The 21,159-nt window shown below is 49.0% G+C and overlaps 3 protein-coding genes across 3 annotated transcripts; 2 read left to right on the top strand and 1 right to left on the bottom strand.

Annotated features, from left to right (window-relative positions):
• Positions 1-7: 7 nt before the first annotated feature.
• LOC136185647 (dynein axonemal heavy chain 5-like) lies at positions 8-17,354 on the top strand. Its single transcript, XM_065972817.1, has 53 exons — positions 8-213; positions 419-553; positions 602-710; positions 764-912; positions 966-1,319; positions 1,373-1,549; positions 1,614-1,727; positions 1,792-1,899; positions 1,964-2,410; positions 2,466-2,551; positions 2,606-2,748; positions 2,793-2,971; positions 3,022-3,546; positions 3,605-7,055; positions 7,113-7,211; positions 7,262-7,449; positions 7,503-7,589; positions 7,639-7,881; positions 7,934-8,584; positions 8,642-8,782; positions 8,847-9,081; positions 9,136-9,278; positions 9,329-9,463; positions 9,513-10,246; positions 10,300-10,369; positions 10,429-10,551; positions 10,608-10,738; positions 10,797-10,950; positions 11,002-11,166; positions 11,231-11,457; positions 11,510-11,732; positions 11,792-11,893; positions 11,952-12,026; positions 12,088-12,258; positions 12,314-12,529; positions 12,590-12,855; positions 12,914-13,238; positions 13,292-13,537; positions 13,601-13,693; positions 13,742-13,985; positions 14,045-14,159; positions 14,215-14,405; positions 14,462-14,583; positions 14,636-14,957; positions 15,013-15,086; positions 15,141-15,360; positions 15,413-15,501; positions 15,560-15,676; positions 15,723-15,824; positions 15,879-16,196; positions 16,257-16,469; positions 16,521-16,673; positions 16,732-17,354. The coding sequence occupies exons 1-53, from the start codon at positions 91-93 to the stop codon at positions 17,122-17,124; spliced, it is 14,016 nt and encodes a 4,671-aa protein (XP_065828889.1). The 5' UTR covers positions 8-90; the 3' UTR covers positions 17,125-17,354.
• Positions 17,271-20,085, bottom strand: LOC136185649 (SH2 domain-containing protein 3A-like). The gene is made up of 6 exons (XM_065972819.1): positions 19,921-20,085; positions 19,585-19,696; positions 19,370-19,520; positions 18,192-19,283; positions 17,965-18,136; positions 17,271-17,911 (listed from the first exon to the last, which is right to left on the bottom strand). Exons 1-6 carry the CDS (start codon positions 20,077-20,079, stop codon positions 17,408-17,410), a joined length of 2,190 nt encoding a protein of 729 aa, XP_065828891.1. The 5' UTR covers positions 20,080-20,085; the 3' UTR covers positions 17,271-17,407.
• A 13-nt stretch (positions 20,086-20,098) lies between these two features.
• On the top strand, positions 20,099-21,156 carry LOC136185656 (uncharacterized). The gene has a single exon (XM_065972825.1). The coding sequence runs from the start codon at positions 20,247-20,249 to the stop codon at positions 21,030-21,032; it is 786 nt and encodes a 261-aa protein (XP_065828897.1). The 5' UTR covers positions 20,099-20,246; the 3' UTR covers positions 21,033-21,156.
• Positions 21,157-21,159: the final 3 nt, after the last annotated feature.

The following is a 21,159-nucleotide window of genomic DNA, read 5'->3' as shown; positions in this document are numbered from 1 at the left end:
CCAATGTTTACGTGTTTGCGAGGTTTCCAAGAAGGAACGACTACAGTGCGCCGTCTTCTTCTCACAGCGCATCTGACCAATTGAATTCCTATGGCAGACACACGTGTTCCAGCAGCGAGTGCAAAACCGCACTCGTGGCGTCGGAAACGGCAAGGCGGCGACCAGCAGAAGTCTCGTCTTCTCGTTACCGCTGACACTCTCAAAGAAAAGCAGGTAATCTACATCGAGGTCTTCCCAATAAAAGAAATTAGCAAGACTTCTCCTGTCTGTTCGCGCCTCCCACACCCACTGGGCACACCAACTGCTCCCTTTTACGACTCGAATATTTTCTTTGTGCATCGAGTGGGTCTGGCCTCTGTCTTTGTTTCCTTGTTGCTAGAGAACGTTCAAAATCAACTTCATGTCTCTTTCGCGGCAGGTAAAATCGAAAGAGGAGCTCGACAAGAAGCGGAGCCGCATGGACGCGCGACACGACTACATTGTTGCGACGCTCGCCGAGAATCTCCAACTAGCCGTGCCCGACGTCGAAGAAGGCCTTCTCGAGGGCGATCAGGTAGGGTCTTCACGTCCGTCTCGATTGACTGGTCTATTTTTCGTTTAGATTTACACAATGGATAAATTTTTTCAAGCGGACGGGCCTAATTGTTTGCTATTTTTCTACGAAGGGCAAAGGGAGGCCGTGCGACTCGCTGCGTCGGACGAAACTGCTGGTATGAACTTTCAGCCCGCGATCATAAGGATGGACTATCCTTTTTTTACCCAGAGGGAGTCCAACCGCCCGTTAGATCGCCTGTTCACAAGACGAAACCGCGAATCTATTTGACGGACGGCCTCCACGAAGCTTTTCCTGGAATGTGCGCCTTTTTCTTGCGTCTCACCTCCAAGCCGCTCACAAATCATACTGTCGGAACGGTAGAAACTAGAGCAGAAAAATAGAAATCGCTTCATAATCACGAATTCTTCAGGATACGTACTTTGGAATGTTGGAAGAGAATGGTGGTGGAATGCTCGGCGCCATGCGTCATCTCCTCTCCTCTGTCTTCGTGCCGGCACTGCAGAGCCAATCCAATTGGGGTCTTGCGGACGCCAATGAAGCCCAACAGCTGCGGGGTAATTTTCTCATCAAGTTGGAATCATTTGTCAGCGCTCTGGCTGGAGCGGAAGCGAGTGTTGCTGAAGTCGTCAAATTGCCGCCGTGCAATGGATTGGACTTGTCTGCTCTTGGTACACCGTCGGACTATTTGCGAGCGTCGACGAACCCGGACACGGTTGACAAATTAGAAAAATGTTTGACTTCGTGGTGTCGGGAAATTGAACAGGTAAGACGAGCCCCATGACGTCTTGCTTTTTGAAAATAGCCGTTTCTTTTCAGATTTTGACCAAAAGCGATCAGATGAGAAAAGAGGCGGACAACGTTGGGCCAAGGGCCGAGCTGGAGTACTGGAAGAAGCGCATGGCAAAATTCAATGCTCTTGTCACTCACGTGAAGAGTCGTGACAGCAAGGTTCTTCTCAGCGTTCTTCAAATTGCCAAATCAAAACTCCTCAAGGCAGGGATATAGATAAAGAAGACGGAATTGTCTATTAATTAAACCTTCAACTCTGTCTCTGTAGACGTGGCGAGCTCTTGATGCTCGGATAACTGAAGGCGCCAACGAATCGAAAGACAATGTCAAATTTCTACAAACAATGGAAAAATATTGCGATCCTTTATACCGAGGTGATCCGGTAAGAGTCCTAAAAGAAGGCGTTGTTTACCTATGCAGAAATTATACTTTTGTTTTCCGTTCAGGTTAGCATGCTTGAAGGCGTTCCTGGTCTGATCAACGCCATTCGAATGATTCACAGCTATTCTCGGTATTACAACACTGCCGAACGAATGACGGCTCTTTTTGTCAAGGCAAACAAACGAACGGACGATTTTTTTGTTCTGTCACGTAGCTCTTTTTCCTGTTCTTTTGCAGGTCACTAATCAAATGATTGCCGCCTGCAAGAACTACATCACAAATCACGGTTTTCATTCCGTGTGGGAACAGGAAATGAACGTCGTCATTCCTCGCCTTGATGCGTGCATGCATCTGAATCAAGAATACCAAAAATGCGTTCAACGTGTGAAGGACAAAATTGCCCAGCAGCCCGACGAGAAGCCGCTCGTTTTCAGCGAAATGTACGTTTTCGGAAAGTTCAACACATTCTGTCAGCGTCTGACGAAAATCAAAGACGTTTTCGCCATTGTGAAATCGTACAAGATCCTGTCGGAGTCGCACATCGAAGGGATCGAAGTCTACGCGACGCGCTTCAGCGTTTTCACTTCGACGCTGAAGAAGAAACCGTACGACGTTCTTGATCACAGAAAAAGTGACTTTGATGTAGATTATCACGATTTCAAAGCGAGCATTGTCGATTTGGAAGTGCGAAAAATCGCGTGTGAATAGCATTTGTTCAATGTCTCTCTTCTCTTTTTAGGCTCATCTTCAGATGTTTTTTAGTCAGTGTTTTGAAAGGATTCCCGGAACTAGACGTGCTTTGGAGCTTTTGTCTCGTTTTGAATTGTAAGGCTGCTTGTGTCTACTATTCAGTGGCATAATTTCCTGCTTTCTTGATAGACTGGCTCTTCCCTGTCTGGACGTAGAGGAGAAGTATCAACTGATTCTGCTCAACTATATCCGCGACATTGAAGCAACGTCTCGTTTGTATAACAAGTTGAAAAATGAGCCGCCTATTGAAGGAAGCATGCCTCCCGTTGCTGGTAAAAAAGCAGTTTGCCTTATTTCTCTCTAAACGTCTTCTTAGGAAAAATTCAGTGGGCGAGACAATTGTTGCAAAGAATTGAAGAACCCATGATTGTATTCAAGGAATATCCGAAAATTCTCCAGGTGGCCGAGGCGAAGAAAGTCGTGAAGCAATACAATCGATTAGCTCAAGTATTGCTTGAATACGAGCTCCTCTACCATCAAGCTTGGCTCAAACAGGTGTGGACGGATATATTACCTACTGACAGGCACTCAATTGCTTTTTTCAGATGAATGTAGTTGCCGAGGGACTGTCGGCGACAGTTTTCGTCCGCCATCCAAAGACAAAAGAGCTATTCGTCAACTTTGACGACTCGGTGATTTTAGTTCTACGCGAAATCGAAGTGATGCAGAAACTGGATCTTGACGTGCCGCCGTCTGCCCTCTCTCTCCAATCGCGCCAGACGACATTCAAACGAAATTCTAATCAGCTCAAAGTGATGCTGGCGACGAATAATCGGATTCAACGAAAAATTCCGCTCATCTTGCGCACTCTCTTCACCCCGCATCTTACCGCCGTCGACGCCGTTCTCGAACCGGGTGTCACGACGATAACGTGGACGTCGTTGACGTTCAATAGCTACGTGGAGAAATGCAAACAGACTCTCGACGAATTAGAACTGCTCGTCAATCGAATCAACGGGGCGGTGAAAAATCGCATTGACGCCTGTCTGACGGAAATAGGCGAATGTCAACTTTGCGACCTGCCGGAATCGGAACCGGTTGTAATTGACGAATTTCTTGCACGAACTCGAGTGAGGGCCGCATTGGAAAATTAGTTCAATCCATATGGGAAATTTTTTTCTTTTCTAGGTAACATGTGAAAAGCAGTCAATTTTTCTCGAAAGTCGCAGTCGTCTTATCGAGGAGGCAGCGCACGACATCATTGATCTCCTGCTCGTACCCTTGTCCGAAGAAGACGAAGAGCTTCTGAACGAATACGACGGCGGCGCTTTCGGCTTAAAAGCGTCGAAGCCGGGATCGATGGTGGAACTTCGAGCGGCAACGGGTCATCGCAGTCGACGCGAAAGCGGCGCGAGCAGCGAACTCGTCGTGTCGCGACCGCCGACTCAGATGCTGCCGCCTCCGCCCGGCGTCGCGGCGGCCGAACGTCGTCGTCAGGTGCGCGAGTCAATGCGACGCGAGGCGGACGAACTACTCGCCCATTTTGAGCAACTCAACGTCGACGCACTTCTCAAGTGCATACGGCAATCCTTGGAAAGTCTTCGCAAGCGAACGAGCACGATCGTTCCGCATCGTTACGGTGGCAGTGACGGCGGCGGCAACGTCGGCGGCGACAAAACGGCCGTCGAGTTGCATCATCCCATCTTTCGAACGGATTTGGTTCTTTTGATTCCCGACATCGCGATGAGACCGAGTCTTGACGAAGTGCAGCAAGCTGTCAATAAAGCGGCGGCACTGATCGTCGCCGTCGGAAAGGGCATTCACGCTTGGGGTCAGCTCGACGAACTGGTGAAGCAGGTGAAAGACGAAAGTGCGACGTCGTCGCGCACCCGAATTTGGGGTTTACACGGCGGCGACGGAGTCACTTCTCGGCACAGCATTCGTCACGAAGCGCCCGCCGCAGCCTCTCCGGCTCGTCCAACGCTCCGAACGTACGGAAAGAGCGTGTCGGAAAACAAAGAATTGGCAAAATCTGTTTCCATGCTCTCGAGCGCGATCAATTCGACGAAACGAGACGTGCTGAAAGTGATAGACCAATACTCTTCCTATCATATCATCTGGAAGCGAAATCGCGACGAGGCGATGAAAGACTTTCTCGAATCGCATCCCCAAGTCGCCGAATTTCAAGCGCAGATCATTTACTATCAAAATCTCGAGCAGCAAATTCTCGACCATCCTGAAGTGGAAACAGTCGGCGCCATCTCGCTCTTTTCCGAACCGCTCAAAATTGCGCTCTGCGCCGAGGCGAAAGCGTGGCGCGTGGCGCTTGGCGAAGAGTGCAATACGAAATATCGCTCGCTGATGGAAGAGGTGTTCGCGCTGCTCGACGACTGGACGAAACGGCTCTCGCGTCCGATCAACGATCTCGACGACGTTCGCGCCGCGATGGGCGTTCTACGCGAAATACGCGAGAACGAGATTCGCGTCGACACGTCGATGACTCCCATTGAGGAGTCATACGCTCTTCTTCATCGCTACCAGCTTCCCGTCCTACAGGAGGAGTCAGAACGCGTCGACACTCTTCGATATTCGTGGAATCGTCTTCTCGAACTTGTTCGCCAAGTGCAAGATCATCTCATCGAAATTCAAGCCGACTTTAAAGCGACGCTCGTTGAAAATGTCGTCGTCTTTCACGAAGATCTCGGCTCGTTCTACGCCGATTACGGCACCAAGGGTCCCATGGCACCGGACGTGCAACCGCGCGAGGCGAGCGATCGTCTCGTCGTCTATCAGAATCGCTTTGATTCGCTCTGGCGACGGCACGACACGTACAGCGGCGGTGAGGAATTGTTCGGTTTGTCCGTCACCGAGTATCCCGATCTCGTTCGCATTCGAAAGGAATTGATCCTTCTTCAAAAACTCTACGGTCTTTATAATAACGTGATCGAATCGGTTGACGGTTACTACGAAATCGCCTGGAACGAAGTCGACATTGAAAAAATCAACGCCGAACTGCTCGACTTTCAAAATCGATGTCGCAAGCTTCCCAAAGGTCTCAAAGACTGGCAGGCGTACGAGGACCTGAAGAAAAAGGTCGACGACTTCAACGAGACGTGTCCCTTGCTCGAAATGATGGCCAACAAGGCAATGAAGCCGCGCCATTGGACTCGAATTGCCGAACTGACCGGACACGAATTCGACATCGAAGCCGAAGGTTTTCTGCTGAGAAACATCATGGAAGCTCCCCTTTTAGTCAATAAGGAAGACATCGAAGACGTTTGCATCGCCGCCGTCAAGGAGCAAGACATCGAGGCCAAACTGAAGATGATCGAGACGGAATGGGGCGTCGAAACGCTGCGTTTCAGCAATTTTAAGAATCGCGGCGAGCTCCTGTTGCGCGGCGACGACACAACCGAAATCGTGTCACGCATGGAAGACAGCCTGATGATTCTCAGCTCCCTCATGAGCAATCGCTATAACGCGCCGTTCAAAGCGAAAATTCAGCAGTGGGTTCACAAGTTGTCGACGACGACGGAAATCATTGAAAACTGGCTCGTCGTACAGAACCTCTGGATCTATCTCGAAGCCGTCTTCGTCGGCGGCGACATTGCCAAGCAGCTGCCCAAGGAAGCGAAACGCTTCCAAAATATTGATAAGTCTTGGGTGAAGATCATGACGCGCGCCCACGAGACGAACAACGTCGTTCAGTGTTGCGTGGGCGACGAAACGTTAGGTCAACTGCTTCCTCATCTTCTCGAGCAGCTCGAAGTCTGTCAGAAGTCGTTGAGCGGTTATCTCGAAGCGAAGCGACTCCTCTTTCCGCGATTCTTCTTCGTCTCCGATCCGGCTTTGTTGGAGATTCTCGGCCAGGCGAGCGACTCGCACACGATTCAAGCTCACCTGCTCGGCATTTTTGACAACGTGAAAACGGCGACTTTTCACGAGAAGGATTACGATCGCATCTTGGCCGTCAATTCGCGCGAAAACGTTCGCATGGACTTGGAAAAGCCGGTCATGGCGCACGGTAACGTCGAAACGTGGCTCGACAACCTGCTGAAAATGGTTCAAAAGTCTTTGCACGGAGTCGTCCGGTCGGCGTCCGTGACGATTAACGATCAAAATTTTGAAGTGATGTCCTTTCTCGACACGTTCATCGCCCAAGTTGGTCTTCTGGGCCTTCAAATGGTTTGGACGCGCGACGCCGAAGCGGCGCTTACGAAGGCGCGCTCGGACAAGAAGATAATGTCCAGTACCGATCAGGCGTTTCTTGATCTGCTCAATCAACTCATAGGAAAGACGACGGAGGACTTGGGAAGCGTCGAAAGGACGAAATACGAGACGCTGATCACGATTCACGTTCACCAGCGAGATATTTTTCACGATTTGGTCAAAATGCACATCCGTTCGCCAACCGATTTCGAATGGTTGAAGCAGTCGCGCTTCTACTTCAATACGGATATTGACAAGTGCGTCATTGCCATCACCGACGTCAGTTTCACGTATCAGAACGAATATCTTGGATGCACGGAGCGCTTGGTCATTACTCCGCTCACCGATCGTTGCTACATCACTCTCGCTCAAGCGTTGGGTCTTTCGATGGGCGGCGCACCCGCCGGACCAGCGGGAACAGGAAAAACAGGCAAGTTGATATTCTTAAAAGTCTTTGAAAAGAGTCGATGACGTTTTTTCTGCACAGAAACGGTCAAAGATATGGGCAAAGCTTTGGGAAAATACGTCGTCGTTTTCAATTGTTCCGATCAGATGGATTACCGTGGATTGGGACGAATTTACAAAGGTTCGTTAATGTTGTTGCGTTTGATATTTTGAAGCATTTGGAGATTTCAGGTCTTGCTCAATCTGGCAGCTGGGGTTGCTTTGACGAATTCAATCGGATTGAGCTGCCTGTGCTTTCCGTTGCCGCGCAGCAGATCGCTGTCGTGCTATCGTGCAAGAAGGACCGAAAGAGTCAATTCATTTTTACCGACGGCGACGCTGTATCGATGAACCCGGAATTTGGCATTTTTCTCACCATGGTAAACTCACTTTGCGCTTTGCTCCAATTTCCTTCATTTCTACTTGCGTATAGAATCCCGGCTATGCTGGACGTCAGGAACTTCCAGAAAATCTCAAAATGCAATTTCGGACGGTTGCTATGATGGTTCCCGACCGGCACGTAAGTTCGTTTCTTTTTTAAGAAGTTTCGTTGCTGTAACAGAATTCAGATCATCATTCGCGTCAAATTGGCGAGCGTCGGTTTCATCGAGAATATCGTTCTTTCTCGAAAGTTCTTCACCCTCTACAAACTGTGCGAGGAACAGCTCACGAAGCAGGTTCACTACGATTTCGGACTTCGCAACATTCTCTCCGTCCTGCGCACGCTGGGTGCCGTCAAACGAGAATCGGCTGGCGAAGCGGAAGGAGACATTGTGATGAGAGTCCTTCGCGACATGAATCTTTCAAAATTGGTGAGAAAAAAGCGTCGTACATAGTCGCGGAGAGAGAGAAATTGATTTTTAGGTGGATGAAGACGAGCCGCTCTTTCTCTCTCTCATCAGCGACTTGTTTCCCGGCGTTAGCATGGAAAAAGCAGGATATCCAGATCTGGAAGCGGCGATCGCCGAAGAAGTCAACAAAGCCGGCCTCATCAATCATCCACCTTGGACCTTGAAACTCATTCAGCTATTCGAAACGCAACGCGTTCGTCACGGCATGATGGTGCTCGGCCCAAGCGGCGCCGGCAAGACGTGCTGCATTCACATTCTAATGAAAGCGCTCACTGACATCGGACGACCCCATCGCGAAATGAGAATGAATCCCAAAGCGATAACCGCGTCGCAGATGTTCGGAAGGCTCGACGTGGCGACGAATGACTGGACCGACGGCATCTTTTCGACGCTCTGGCGCAAGACTTTGCGCACGAAAAAGGGCGAACACGTGTGGCTCGTTCTCGACGGGCCCGTCGACACGCTTTGGATTGAGAATCTCAATTCCGTGCTGGACGATAATAAGACGCTGACGTTGGCGAATGGCGATCGCATTCCCATGTCTCCCAATTGCAAAATTATTTTCGAGCCGCATAACATCGATAACGCGTCGCCTGCTACCGTATCGCGAAACGGGATGGTGTACATGAGCTCGTCAGCTCTAGATTGGAGACCTATTTTGCAGGTAACGGCGTTTGCTAAACGTCCTTTTTCCGCATCGAAACGTCTCTCTCTTTTCTAGGGATGGCTGAAGACGAGATCGCCTGTAGAAGTGGAAGTTTTCACTTCTCTTTTCGAATCGACGTTTCAAGATATTTTCAATTACTTCAGCCACAGTTTGAATCCCAAAATGGATCTTCTCCAATGCAATTACATTGCTCAAGTATCGTGTTATTATTGATTCGTCATTTTCTTGTGATTAATTAAGTTTCCTTTCTTAATCAAAGGCTCTTGGTTTGCTTCAAGGCTTAATTCCCAAGCGGGAAGACGGCACAGAAGTTGTTCGTCGTCATCTGAGTCGCCTGTTTTCGTTTTCTATAATGTGGAGTCTTGGAGCGGCGCTGGAACTTGAAGACAGAGTCAAACTGGAAGTCGCTCTACGACGAAAAGAGGAACTTGATTTGCCAGAAATTGACCCAGACTGTCGGGATACAATTTTCGAATTTGTTGTCAATGACGCAGGTGACACTATTGATCCTTCTCCTTTATACCTTCTGTACCTTTTGCTCTTTGTAGGAACATGGCAACACTGGAAAGATCGCGTTCCCGCGTACGAGTATCCCAAAGACAGAGTGCCGGAATTCTCCTCAATTCTCGTTCCCAACGTCGATAACGTACGCATGGATTTTCTCATCCACGCAATGGCCAAGCAGCAGAAAGTATTCCCAATCGTTTTACTCACACGCGTTACAAAGACGAAACTCCCTAGGGCGTTTTACTGATGGGAGAACAAGGAACGGCGAAGACCGTCATTCTCAAGAGCTACTGCTCCAAATACAACCAAGAGGAGCACTTGACGAAAGCCCTCAACTTTTCCTCGGCAACAACGCCAAATCTTTTCCAGGTAAAATCAAAATCTTCTACTTTGATTCGAGTTTAATTCGTGTCGTCAGCGCGCCATTGAAAGCTACGTGGAAAAACGCGTCGGCAGCACGTACGGCCCGCCGGCCGGTCGCAGAATGACCATCTTCATTGACGACGTGAATATGCCGCTTATCAACGAATGGGGCGACCAAGTGACGAACGAAATCGTTCGCCAACTGATGGAAATGCGCGGCTTCTACAGTCTCGACAAACCGGGCGACTTCATCACAATCGCCGACATTCAATTCGTCGCGGCAATGATTCATCCTGGCGGCGGTCGCAACGACATACCCCAACGACTCAAGCGACGCTTCGTCGTTTTCAATTGCACTCTTCCGTCTAATGCGTCTATCGACAAAATCTTTGGCGTAATCGCCTCGGGATACTTCTGCAAAGAACGCGGTTTTGCGCCGGACGTCGTCGAACTTGCGTCGAAGCTCGTCGTCTCGACGCGACGTCTATGGCAAGCGACGAAGATCAAGATGCTCTCCACGCCGGCCAAGTTTCACTACATCTTCAATTTGCGCGACCTGTCGCGCATTTGGGAGGGAATGCTGAAGGTCAACAGCGACGTCGCCTCGACGACGAACGTCTTGATGGCGCTGTGGAAGCACGAAGCGGCGCGAGTCATTGCCGATCGTTTCATCTCACCGGAGGACAGAGATTGGTTCGATGCCGCTACGTCGCGTACAATTGGAGACGATTTGGACGACGCGAGTCGTGCGTTGTTGCCGGAGGAGCCTTACTTTGTCGACTTTTTGAGGCAACAATACCTGCATCATTTGCTATTAGTTTTCATTGTTTTTTTGGGTGTAGAGAAGCTCCGGAGCCGACCGGTGACGAACCTGACGATGCTGATCTTGATGCTCCGAAAATTTATGAATTGGTAATGATTCGAGGAGTCCTCGCCGCATTGATTGTGATATTTATGATGCCGTAATATAGATCCCTCCGTTTGACGAGCTTCGTGAGAGGCTAGAAACGTCTATGCTGCAGTACAACGAAATGATTCGCGGCGCCGGCATGGATCTCGTTTTCTTCAAGGACGCTATGGTCAATCTTATTAAGGTCAGTTCCTTGCGTATAAAGAGCACTTGTCGGGACAACGCGTCGTTCTGAATCAGATTTCTCGAATAATTCGCACGGATCGTGGCAACGCGCTTCTCGTCGGAGTGGGCGGCTCTGGAAAGCAGAGTTTGACTCGCCTAGCTTCCTTCATAGCGGGATACAAAACTTTTCAGATTACTTTGACGAGGTATGGCGTTACTACTTCCTTTTCTTCCTCGCGGTCTCAACTTTATCGTACTCTCTAGAGCGTACAATGTCAACAATCTGATCGAGGATCTGAAGCATCTGTACAATGTTGCTGGCACAAAGGGACAGGGAATCACTTTCCTATTCACTGATCAGGAAATCAAAGACGAAAACTTTCTGGAGTACATGAACAACGTTCTTTCTTCCGGAGAGGTATCACGGGAAGGACTGACTCGAATGAAGATTTGCACCAAGATGTTTTAGGTTTCGAATTTATTCGGCCGAGACGAGCTGGACGAGATCTTCACGGAGCTCACTCCCGTCATGAAAAAGGAATTTCCGAAGCGGCCTCCCACTCCCGACAATTTGTACAATTACTTCATTTCGAGAGCTCGTCAAAATCTTCACGTCGTTCTCTGCTTTTCACCGGTACAGTGCAACATGTCATCTGACGCGCTGAATTTCAGTTTTCTTTTTTTTTTTGTTAATTAAGGTTGGAGAGAAATTTCGCAATCGAGCCTTGAAATTTCCTGGTCTCATAAGCGGCTGTACAATGGACTGGTTCTTCAGATGGCCAAAAGACGCGTTGGTCGCCGTTGCCAGGCATTTCGTGGCCGATTTTGAAATCAAGTGCGAGCCTCGAGTCAAGCAAGAAGTCGTCGATCTGATGGGAGTTATTCAAGACGGGGTGGCCGAAACTTGCGTTGATTATTTCCAACGGTTAGTCAAAATTGAATTGGGGCATCCAACTGCCGCTAACGACGCTTTGTAGATACCGACGATCAACTCACGTCACGCCCAAGTCCTATTTGTCTTTTCTTACGGGCTACAAGATGATCTACGAAAGCAAGCGCCTTGAGATCGGCGGTCTTGCTGATCGCATGAACAAAGGGCTGGAAAAACTTGTCGAAGCGAGCCAGTCGGTGGAACAATTGTCTAAAGAGTTGGCCGTCAAAGAAAAAGATTTGGCAGTCGCGTCGGAAGAGGCAGACAAGGTGAGGAGTTGTGTTATACGTATGTCTTGTTGTAGACGGCCTTGTTGTCGGGAAAATAGGTATTGAAAGAAGTGGCTGTCAAAGCGAGAGAAGCGGAAGCGGTCAAAGCTCAAGTACAGAAGGTCAAAGACAAGGCCCAGGCCTTGGTCGACAATATCGACGTCAGAAAACATCATTGCAGTCACTGGGTCCTTTCTATGACGACGTGGTTTCTTTCAGGCCGAAAGAGCTGTGGCACAAAAGATGCTCGATGCGGCTAGACCGGCTTTAGAAGAAGCTGAAGCGGCTCTGAAGGTAGGGTGCTGTGCTGTTTAACTCTTCAGTAGTGTAGGGTTGACTTGTTTTTTTTTTGTAGACGATTCAGCCGTCGCACATCGCAAACGTTCGCAATTTGAAACGGCCGCCTCATCTGATTCAGCGCATCATGGATTGCGTGTTGCTTCTGTTCCAACGAAGAATCGACGTTGTTGTTGTTGATCCAGAGCGGCCCAACTGCATCAAACCATCTTGGTCTGAGGCGTTGAAGGTAGGTAGACGCTTCTCCGCTACTATCCGCGGTACTTCATGCAGTATTGCTCTAGATGATGAGCCGCGCCGATTTCTTATCGTCGCTGCTACACTTTAACAAGGATTCTATAACTGACGAGACCGTTGAACTGTTGGCCGGATACTTTGAGCAGGAAGACTATGTACTTAGTGCGGCCAAACGCGTGTGCGCCGATGTTGCCGGCTTGCTGTCTTGGACAAAGGCAATGACGGCCTTTTATTCCATTAACAAGGAAGTGCTGCCCTTGAAGGTAGTTTGTTGTCTTTCTCCTTCTGCAAATTTCTGACGCTCTTTCCATTTGATGTTGTAGGCGAATTTGATGCATCAGGAAGCGCGCCTTGCCCTTGCCGAAAAAGATCTGGCGGCTGCTCAAGCCGAATTAGACGAAAAGCAGCGCGAGAAGGACGAAGTCCAAGCTCAATACGACGCGGCCATTCAGAAGAAAGAAATGCTGACGGAAGACGCGGAGACGTGCCGGCGAAAAATGAACGCTGCAACGGCGCTCATCAGCGGGCTGAGCGGCGAACGAGAACGATGGACGCAACAGAGCAAGGAATTTCAAGAACAAATTGGACGGTACGAACCTTCATCTTCTTTCACGGTTTGTGTAAACCAAGTCTTTCCTTTGTTGCAGTCTTGTCGGCGATGTTCTCCTCTGCACGGGATTCTTGTCGTATGCTGGACCCTTTAATCAGGAGTATCGTTCGACGCTGCTGAATAACTGGATGCACGAATTGAAAACGCGTCGCGTTCCGTACAGCTCCGACATCAACGTGACGAAGATGTTGGCAGACAGCACGACCGTGGGCGAATGGAATCTCCAGGGTTTGCCCAACGACGAGCTTTCCATTCAAAACGGCATTATTGTGACGAAAGCCGCCCGATTTCCGCTCCTGATCGATCCGCAGGGACAGGGAAAGTTCTGGATACGAAACAAAGAGGCGAGCAATGAACTTCTGGTGAGATTCTTTTAGTTTGCTCTAAGCTCTTTGGAAGACGAATTTCATTTCAGGTCACCTCCCAAAATCACAAATATTTTCGAAATCATCTCGAAGACGCCTTGTCTCTTGGCCGACCTCTTCTCATGGAAGATGTTGGCGAAGAGCTTGACCCTGTTCTTGACAACGTGTTAGAGCGAAATTTCATTAAATCCGGATCAACCTTCAAAGTCAAAGTTGGCGATAAAGAAGTCGACGTCATGAAAGGATTTCGGTTTTACATCACAACAAAACTGGCCAATCCACTCTATACTCCTGAGGTAAAGTTTTCACACAAAGTTTTTTGTGACACGGTAAGTTTTTAATTAATTTTTGATCTCCAGATAAGCGCCAAGACGTCCATAATTGATTTTACTGTGACAATGAAGGGATTGGGTGACCAGCTACTTGGAATGGTCATTCTCAAGGAGAAGGCTGTAAGCTTCTTTAGCCTGCCCGTCATTTTCTGTCATTTCGGCATGTAGGAACTCGAGAGTGAGCGCACGAAGCTCATGGAGGACGTGCAGGAGAATAAAAAGAAGATGAAGGAACTCGAGGACAGTCTTTTGTTTCGGCTAACGAGCACAAAAGGTTCGTTGGTTGACGACGAATCGTTGATTGAAATGCTTCGCACGACGAAAGCGACTGCTGAAGACGTGCAGCGTAAACTGCAGGTAGCCAACGAGAAAGAAACCGAGATTAATGCAGCCAGAGAAGAATTTCGTCCGGGTGGGTAAAATCGTTAGACAGACGATTGATCAATTGATCTTATTGTGTCTTATTTTTAGTTGCCACCAGAGGAAGTATTCTCTATTTCTTGATTGTTGAAATGTCCATGGTGAACGTGATGTATCAAACGTCACTGGCCCAATTTCTCGAGCTATTTGAATTATCCATGACTCGGTCAGTTGTGTCTGTGCATCTACGCTTCTTCACCTGAGCGACTTTCTGTTTTCAGATCAAGCAAGTCTCCTGTCACGACAAAGAGAATATCAAACATCGTGCAGTATCTGACGATGACGGTTTTCCGCTACTCTTGCCGAGGTCTCTACGAGAATCACAAATTTCTCTTCACTCTTCTTCTTGCCTTGAAAATTGACCTGGAAAACGGTCGCGTTAAGCATCAGGAATTCCAATCTCTCATCAAAGGCAAGCCCTCAAACATCTTATGCTAACAGGAATCGAATTATTTGATTTGTGCGCAGGAGGCGCGGCTCTTGATCTTAACGCAGTTGATCCAAAACCGGCAAAATGGATTCTAGATTCTACTTGGCTCAATTTGGTTGAATTAAGCAAACTCAATCAGTTTTCCGAAATTCTGAATCAGGTAGTCGGCAAATTCCGGATATTTTGCTCTGTCTTATTACACGTTATGCCAGATTTCGCGCAACGAAAAAATGTGGCGTTCTTGGTTCGAAAGCAATCGACCTGAAGAGAGTTCTATACCAGATGGTTACGAAATGGCCTTGGACACGTTTCGACGTCTCCTTCTCATCCGGTCATGGTGTCCTGATCGAACGACGGCACAAGCTCGAAAATACATATCGGAAGCACTGGGAAACGAGTACGCCGAAGGCGTTATTCTCGATTTGAAGGAAATGTGGGAAGAATCGTCCGTGCGCAAGCCGATGATCTGCTTTCTGTCACAAGGCTCTGATCCAACAAATCAAATTGAAGCGTTGGCTAAAAGAGTCGGTCTTGGTAAGATTGAAGTTCATCGCATGTTATATCAAAGGTTGGGTCTTTATACGCACAGACTGCCGGGCTGTGTCAATGGGCCAGGGGCAGGAAGTTCATGCGAGACGATTGCTTCAGCAATTTATGTCAACGGTGAGATACCATAATCTGATATCAGACGGCACTGATACGGTTTTCTTCTGGTAGGGTGGCTGGGCAATGCTGCAGAATTGTCATCTGGGCCTCAACTTCCTCGATGAACTCCTGAACACGGTTACAACGACAGAGACCGTTCACGAAGATTTCCGCCTGTGGATGACGACCGAAGTTCACAAGGATTTCCCCATCAATCTTCTTCAAATTTCCATCAAGTTCACGAACGAACCGCCACAAGGAATTAAGGCAGGATTGAAGCGAACGTTCACTGGTGCTGCAAAACAGTTTTTGTCTTGAGCAATAAATCACTCAGTCTTTTACAGGAATTACTCAGGACGTGTTGGACGTGACGAATATGCCTCAGTGGAAACCGATGCTCTATGCAGTTGCTTTCTTGCACACGACAGTCCAGGTATACGATACGACATTGTTCAGTCTGGGAAAGGAGGGTTTACATTCGCTGTTTGCAGGAACGTCGCAAATTTGGTCCCTTGGGCTGGAACATTCCGTATGAGTACAACAACGCTGATTTGAATTCGAGCATGCAGTTCGTCCAGAATCACATTGACGACATGGACTTGAAAAGGGTACGTTGTTTTAATCCTCTCAACGATTCAACTATTTGCCGAGCAGGGTGTCTCGTGGAGCACAGTCCGTTACATGCTGGGAGAAGTTCACTACGGTGGTCGAGTTACGGACGACATGGACAAAAGACTTCTGAATACGTTTTGCAAGGTTTCTGACGTCTCCTGTTAATTTGTCGCCTTTTGCGTCACGTAATTTCTTCAGGTTTGGTTTGGCGAGCACATGTTTGGAACGAACTTTCGCTTCTACAAGGGCTACTCCATTCCTCACTGTTCGAATGTGGCCCAATACATGGACTACATCGAGCAGCTTCCTCTCATCGACTCGCCCGAAGTCTTCGGTCTGCACACGAACGCCGATATCACTTACCAGACGAGCCTCGCCAAGGACGTTCTCGACACTATTGTCAGTATCCAGCCGAAAGACAGCGCCGCTGGAGGAGGCGAGACGCGAGAGAGCGTCGTTCAGCGACTGGCAGACGACATGTTGGACAAACTACCGCAAGATTTCGTTCCGCACGAGGTGTGAGAAGACATGCGCAGAATTTCTAATAGGGAGATGCTATGCGGATGTTTTTCTTAGGTCAAGGCGCGACTTCAGGCAATGGGATCCCTATCGCCCATGAATATCTTTCTTCGGCAGGAGATTGATCGCATGCAGCGCGTCATTACCTGCGTCCGAAATACTCTATTGGATCTCAAGTTGGCCATTGACGGAACGATTATTATGAGCGAGAGTCTTCGTGACGCTCTGGACAGAATGTACGACGCTCGAATTCCAACCAAGTGGAGAAAAGTATTATTCGGATTTTTTTAGAGAATACAATGAGTACGTTTTGTTATTTAGATTTCGTGGGATTCATCAAGCCTCGGTTTCTGGTTTACTGAGCTCCTAGAACGCAACGCTCAGTTCCGCTCTTGGTGCTTCGATGGCCGTCCAACTGTATTCTGGATGACTGGCTTCTTCAATCCGCAAGGATTTCTCACTGCCATGAGACAGGTCTCTCGGTCAATCGATCAATTATTTTGTTCTCCTAAAAATTAAATTGTGCTTTCAGGAAGTAACCAGGGCGCACAAGGGCTGGGCTTTAGACAGCGTCGTGCTTCACAACGAAGTGCTAAAACAATACAAGGACGACGTCACCGTTGCTCCAGAGGAAGGCGTTTATATCTACGGTCTTTTCTTGGATGGCGCCGGCTGGGATCGTCGCAATTGCCGTCTTACCGAAGCCCCTAACAAGGTCCTCTTCACCCCAATGCCCATCGTACACATGTACGCTATCAATTCGACGTCTGGAAAAGACCCCAAGCTCTACTGCTGCCCTGTATACAAAAAACCTCACAGGACGGATCTCACCTACATCACGGATTGCACCCTCAAGACGCCGCAGGGTGTCCATCCTGACCACTGGACGCTCCGAGGGGTCGCTTTGCTTTGTGATGTGAAATAGAGGCGATCTACTCCTTCAATTCTTTTCGTTCCTATTTTGCACGTTTCTAAAGACACGTTATTGTGTGTGCGTGTTAACTTCGTTTGGACGTTTTTTAAAGCAGGGGGTTAGACGCCTCTGCAGAGCGTTTTTTTCGTGGAGAGTAGTTTCGTTTTGTGACGTCACGGTTTTTTTTATTTCTTTTCGTTTCTCTATTTCTACGGTTTTCTACAAAAATCGTCGTGCGTGTACGCTGCAGTGGGACTTTCATTCTAATGGGGAAAGATTGCATGCAAAACTGACACTACTTGTAGGCTTGCGTTGGCTCCGCGTGTTCACTTAGAGCGGACAACATCACCTGAAATTTACCCACTTTCTCAGAAAAACTGCCGGCTTTGAACGAAATTGAAGCAAGCAGATTCGTTGGCCAATCGTTCCGAAAATACAAATCAAGCTCACGTATAACCTTGTGACCGGACAATCGTTTGAATCCAGCATCGGAGTACATGGGACACGATATGGACAGACTACGACTGGAATAAAGATGGGATTGGAGAGCATCAAGAGCAAAGTGATCCAAGTTGGACTCCCAATCAGATCCCCAATTCTTTTCGTCGCTACCCAATGGTTTTCTCTCGAGCAGCTCCAAGAGAGGTTCCACGTAAGGAAGACTTACGCCCGAGTGGAGATGAGTCGGTTTTCCAGCAGCGACGTCGAGAGCGAGCTTGACAAGTTTCATCTCGTAGAGTTTCGCCGTATTGGCATCATTACGCTTCAGCAAACTCCACGTGCTTGAAAGACGCTTTACCTTTAGGGAGAGAATCTGTTCGCTGAGAATCAAAATACGGAGGTGCGGAGTACCTGTGGTGATTGTAGACCGCGCATGATAGCCATGAAGCTGTGCACGTTTGCTAGAGCGTCGCCTTGTAAATAGTGCGACATGTCGATGAGCTTCTTTAGAACGTTCTTGCGCTTTGCCAAGTCACCGGCTCCTACGACAGCGGCTGCAGCCCACAGACTAATACTGTGAAACCTAAGAGAGAACATTTCAAAAGTAAAGGCGGAAATTGTACGAACCTCCTTCTCACCTTTCTAACATCAACTGTCTCAGCTGTTTACCCTGAGGCAAGTTCACCACAGCGAGACCGACAATTCCGCCAGGAACGTTATCGCCATTTCTCGAGGGGCTCCTTCCGGCTCCGTCATTTCCTTCTGCGACATCTTCCGAATTGAACAGTTGGGCCAAGTGCAAGTCGACGCGCGTCAAATGACGTCCCATTTCTTCGCTACTCTGATTCAAAACGGTCGAGCACATTGTTCTCACGTACTCCAAATCGGGCAAATGACGCTGATATTCGGGATCGAGTCGTCTCACAGGCGGTGGCACATTGACGTCGGCTACAGTGGTAATGACAGCAGAGTGTCCATTCACCCGAGAATCCAATGCTCTGGTCTCTTTACCGCCCCTTCCACTGGCACTATTGCTAGCTATTGGTCCAGAGGCTCCACTAGTCGGTGAGTCAGATGTGGGATTCAACGTCTTGCGCGCCTCTGTCAAGGGACTAGGCGGACGCTTCTCTCGCGGAACGCCACGTCGAATCACGCATCCGGATACATCGGAAACGGGCTTTCGCGTCTTAATGTAGTGTTCGACGAGCTCGGGAATAGAAGGAAATCCGTCTCGTTCGAACTTATAAATAAGGGTGGTTCCCCTTTCGGGGGCCCCACCCCCGACGGCGTTGAGCGAGTGCGTGCTCGCGCCCGTCGTCGTGTTGTGACGACGCAAAGGCGACGATTCGCGCGAAGCAATCGTTCGCCAGCGAACGGCATTCACGACAAAATGCATCGTTTTGCCGCGCCACTTGGCGGTGAGCACGTGCTCGCCGGGCTTCGATATGCTCTCGCGCACGAGAAAGTCGCCCTCGTCGACGAGCGCTCGATCGGCGACTTTGCGCATGATCATGCCGTGAAACCACGGCTGCGCGGCGAGATCGGTTCGATGATCGAGACTGTGCGTCGACGACGAATTCGATACGCCGCCGCCGCCGCTGTTGCCCTCGGCGACGTTAACGTGACTCGACGACGACGACGACGACGGAATCGCGCGCGAATCGGCGACGTCCGCCGTGGCGACGGTCGCCGATCGTTTCAATCGGATCCCTTTGAAGAATTCGCCAAATCTAGTTGTTTAGGGGAGGGGGAGGAGGGAGGGGACGGAGATTATTATATAGTCTACAGTGTGCGAGTGGCTCCCGCGGGAACTTGCTTCGCTTTGATGCTGTTCGATCGCGGTAGACGTTGTGGTTCGTCGACTGATAGATTACTGCTGTTCGGAATCGAGTGCGACGATGACGATGATGCCATTTGTTGCGGCGGTCGACGCAGCGATGCGACGCGACTCGATGTCCGTTCTCGACCTGAGCGCCAACGAGGAGACGGCGCTAATTTTAGGGGTCGGGGAGGGCGCGAAGTTTTACTCGCCTGGATAGGCCGTGTCGCGCAGATTTGCGAGACTCGTTAGCATTTTGTGCCGATCGGACGCTCGATGCACGCCGAGCTTTTCGAGATCGTGCTCTTTGAGATGGAAGAGAGACTAAAAAAGGAAAAGGAATGCCCGAATGTAACGTATACCATCATCCTTTTTTCGCGGGCGGAGGAAATCCGATTAGTGGGGGTTAGAGTAGAGAAGGAAAACTGAGTTGTGCTTTTACTGACATGGGCCCGTTCCCTCGGCCGATTTTTGGCCTCGGGTACATCATTGTCTGACTCTCTAGCGGGGGGGGGGGGGGGGGGGGGGGTATAGAGGTTATCGCTCACGTCAATCTCTTCGTATCCCATGAACAAAGGGAAATAATCCTTCATGCTGATCGAGTCGAGCCAATGTTCTATACACAGATCGGACGTCATCGCTCGCGTATATGTCGGAGAGCTACAAGCGCATCCGACGGCTTTTAGCCCCGAGGAATCTGCAGACATGCGCAATGCATTCGTATACCCTCGAGTCTCTCGTCGCTCCCGGATGTGTAGCATCTGTTTTTGCTATTTTTCTTATAAAGCCTTTTTCGGAAGTGTTGGGTCGCCTTTCCAGTTGTGGGGTGCAAAACTTGAAAGCGAGAGTTTCGGTAGCGTGCGTTAGTCTCTCAATGCCCAAAGAACGAAGACAGCGAATTACGCGGGGTCGTTCTTCTCAGCCAACTGGTCGGGTAAAGGCTTCTAAGGCTGTACAGAAGCGCGATGCACTTATAGAAGAACTCAAGAGTATTTACGCTTCTCATCATAACCCCTCAGCGGCGCTCCAAGCCAAGCGGTACCTCCGAAACAAATTCGATTGTTTCGGTATCAAGGCGCCCGAAAGGAGGTCAATCAGCAAAGCCGTTTTATCTAAAATGTCCAAAGACATTACCCAACCGGAACTAATCGCTTTATCGTGTGATCTGTGGCGTCAAAACGAGCGCGAATTTCAATATTTTGCTCTGGACCTAATTTCCAAAGAATGTCGCGTTTTTGTCGGCGAATCGAGTGCAGAATTCATCGAGGCAAAAAAGTGCCTCGAATGGCTAATTACAACAAAGAGTTGGTGGGACACTGTCGACCTTTTGGCAAGCAATGTGACTGGAGCCTTAGTTAGGAAGCATCCTACTGAAGGCACCGAACTAGTCAAGACGTGGATCGATTCGGATAATCTGTGGCTGAGGAGAACGTCTTTATTGCATCAGCTTAAATTTAGAAGTGAAACGGATGCAGACTTGCTGTTTGAGTTCTGTCTCAAGTGCTGCAACGAGAAGGACTTTTTTATACGAAAGGCGATTGGGTGGGCACTGAGGCAGTATAGAAGAACCGATTCATTGGCAGTGGATCAATTTGTAGAGGAGAATAAAGAACGCTTGTCGGAACTGAGTCAAAAAGAAGCACTGAAAGCCAAACGCTGAGATTTTAGTGCTGAACATTTCTTTGTGCACACTTGCCCTAAAATTCCTTTTTAAAAAATCCACTTGTTAGACTTCCGCATGGGCGTGGTCTCCTTGCATAGACGCGATCAGTTCATACGGGCATCGA

This window comes from Oscarella lobularis, chromosome 4 (genome assembly GCF_947507565.1).
Source record: "Oscarella lobularis chromosome 4, ooOscLobu1.1, whole genome shotgun sequence".
Taxonomy (NCBI): Eukaryota; Metazoa; Porifera; class Homoscleromorpha; order Homosclerophorida; family Oscarellidae; genus Oscarella; species Oscarella lobularis.
The sequence above is the reverse complement of the archived record's forward strand: the minus strand, read 5'-3'. Positions and strand labels throughout refer to the sequence as shown.

Coding starts and splice junctions, on each gene's coding strand:
- LOC136185647 (XM_065972817.1), top strand. CDS start 91: ATGGCAGACACACGTGTTCCAGCAGCGAGTGCAAAACCGCACTCGTGG. Junction 7,450..7,502: donor TTGGCATTTTTCTCACCATG/GTAAACTCACTT, acceptor ACTTGCGTATAG/AATCCCGGCTATGCTGGACG. Junction 15,502..15,559: donor TCTTGCACACGACAGTCCAG/GTATACGATACG, acceptor CGCTGTTTGCAG/GAACGTCGCAAATTTGGTCC.
- LOC136185649 (XM_065972819.1), bottom strand. CDS start 20,079: ATGTCTGCAGATTCCTCGGGGCTAAAAGCCGTCGGATGCGCTTGTAGC. Junction 18,137..18,191: donor AGACAGTTGATGTTAGAAAG/GTGAGAAGGAGG, acceptor GTTCTCTCTTAG/GTTTCACAGTATTAGTCTGT. Junction 17,912..17,964: donor GCGGTCTACAATCACCACAG/GTACTCCGCACC, acceptor CTCTCCCTAAAG/GTAAAGCGTCTTTCAAGCAC.
- LOC136185656 (XM_065972825.1), top strand. CDS start 20,247: ATGCCCAAAGAACGAAGACAGCGAATTACGCGGGGTCGTTCTTCTCAG.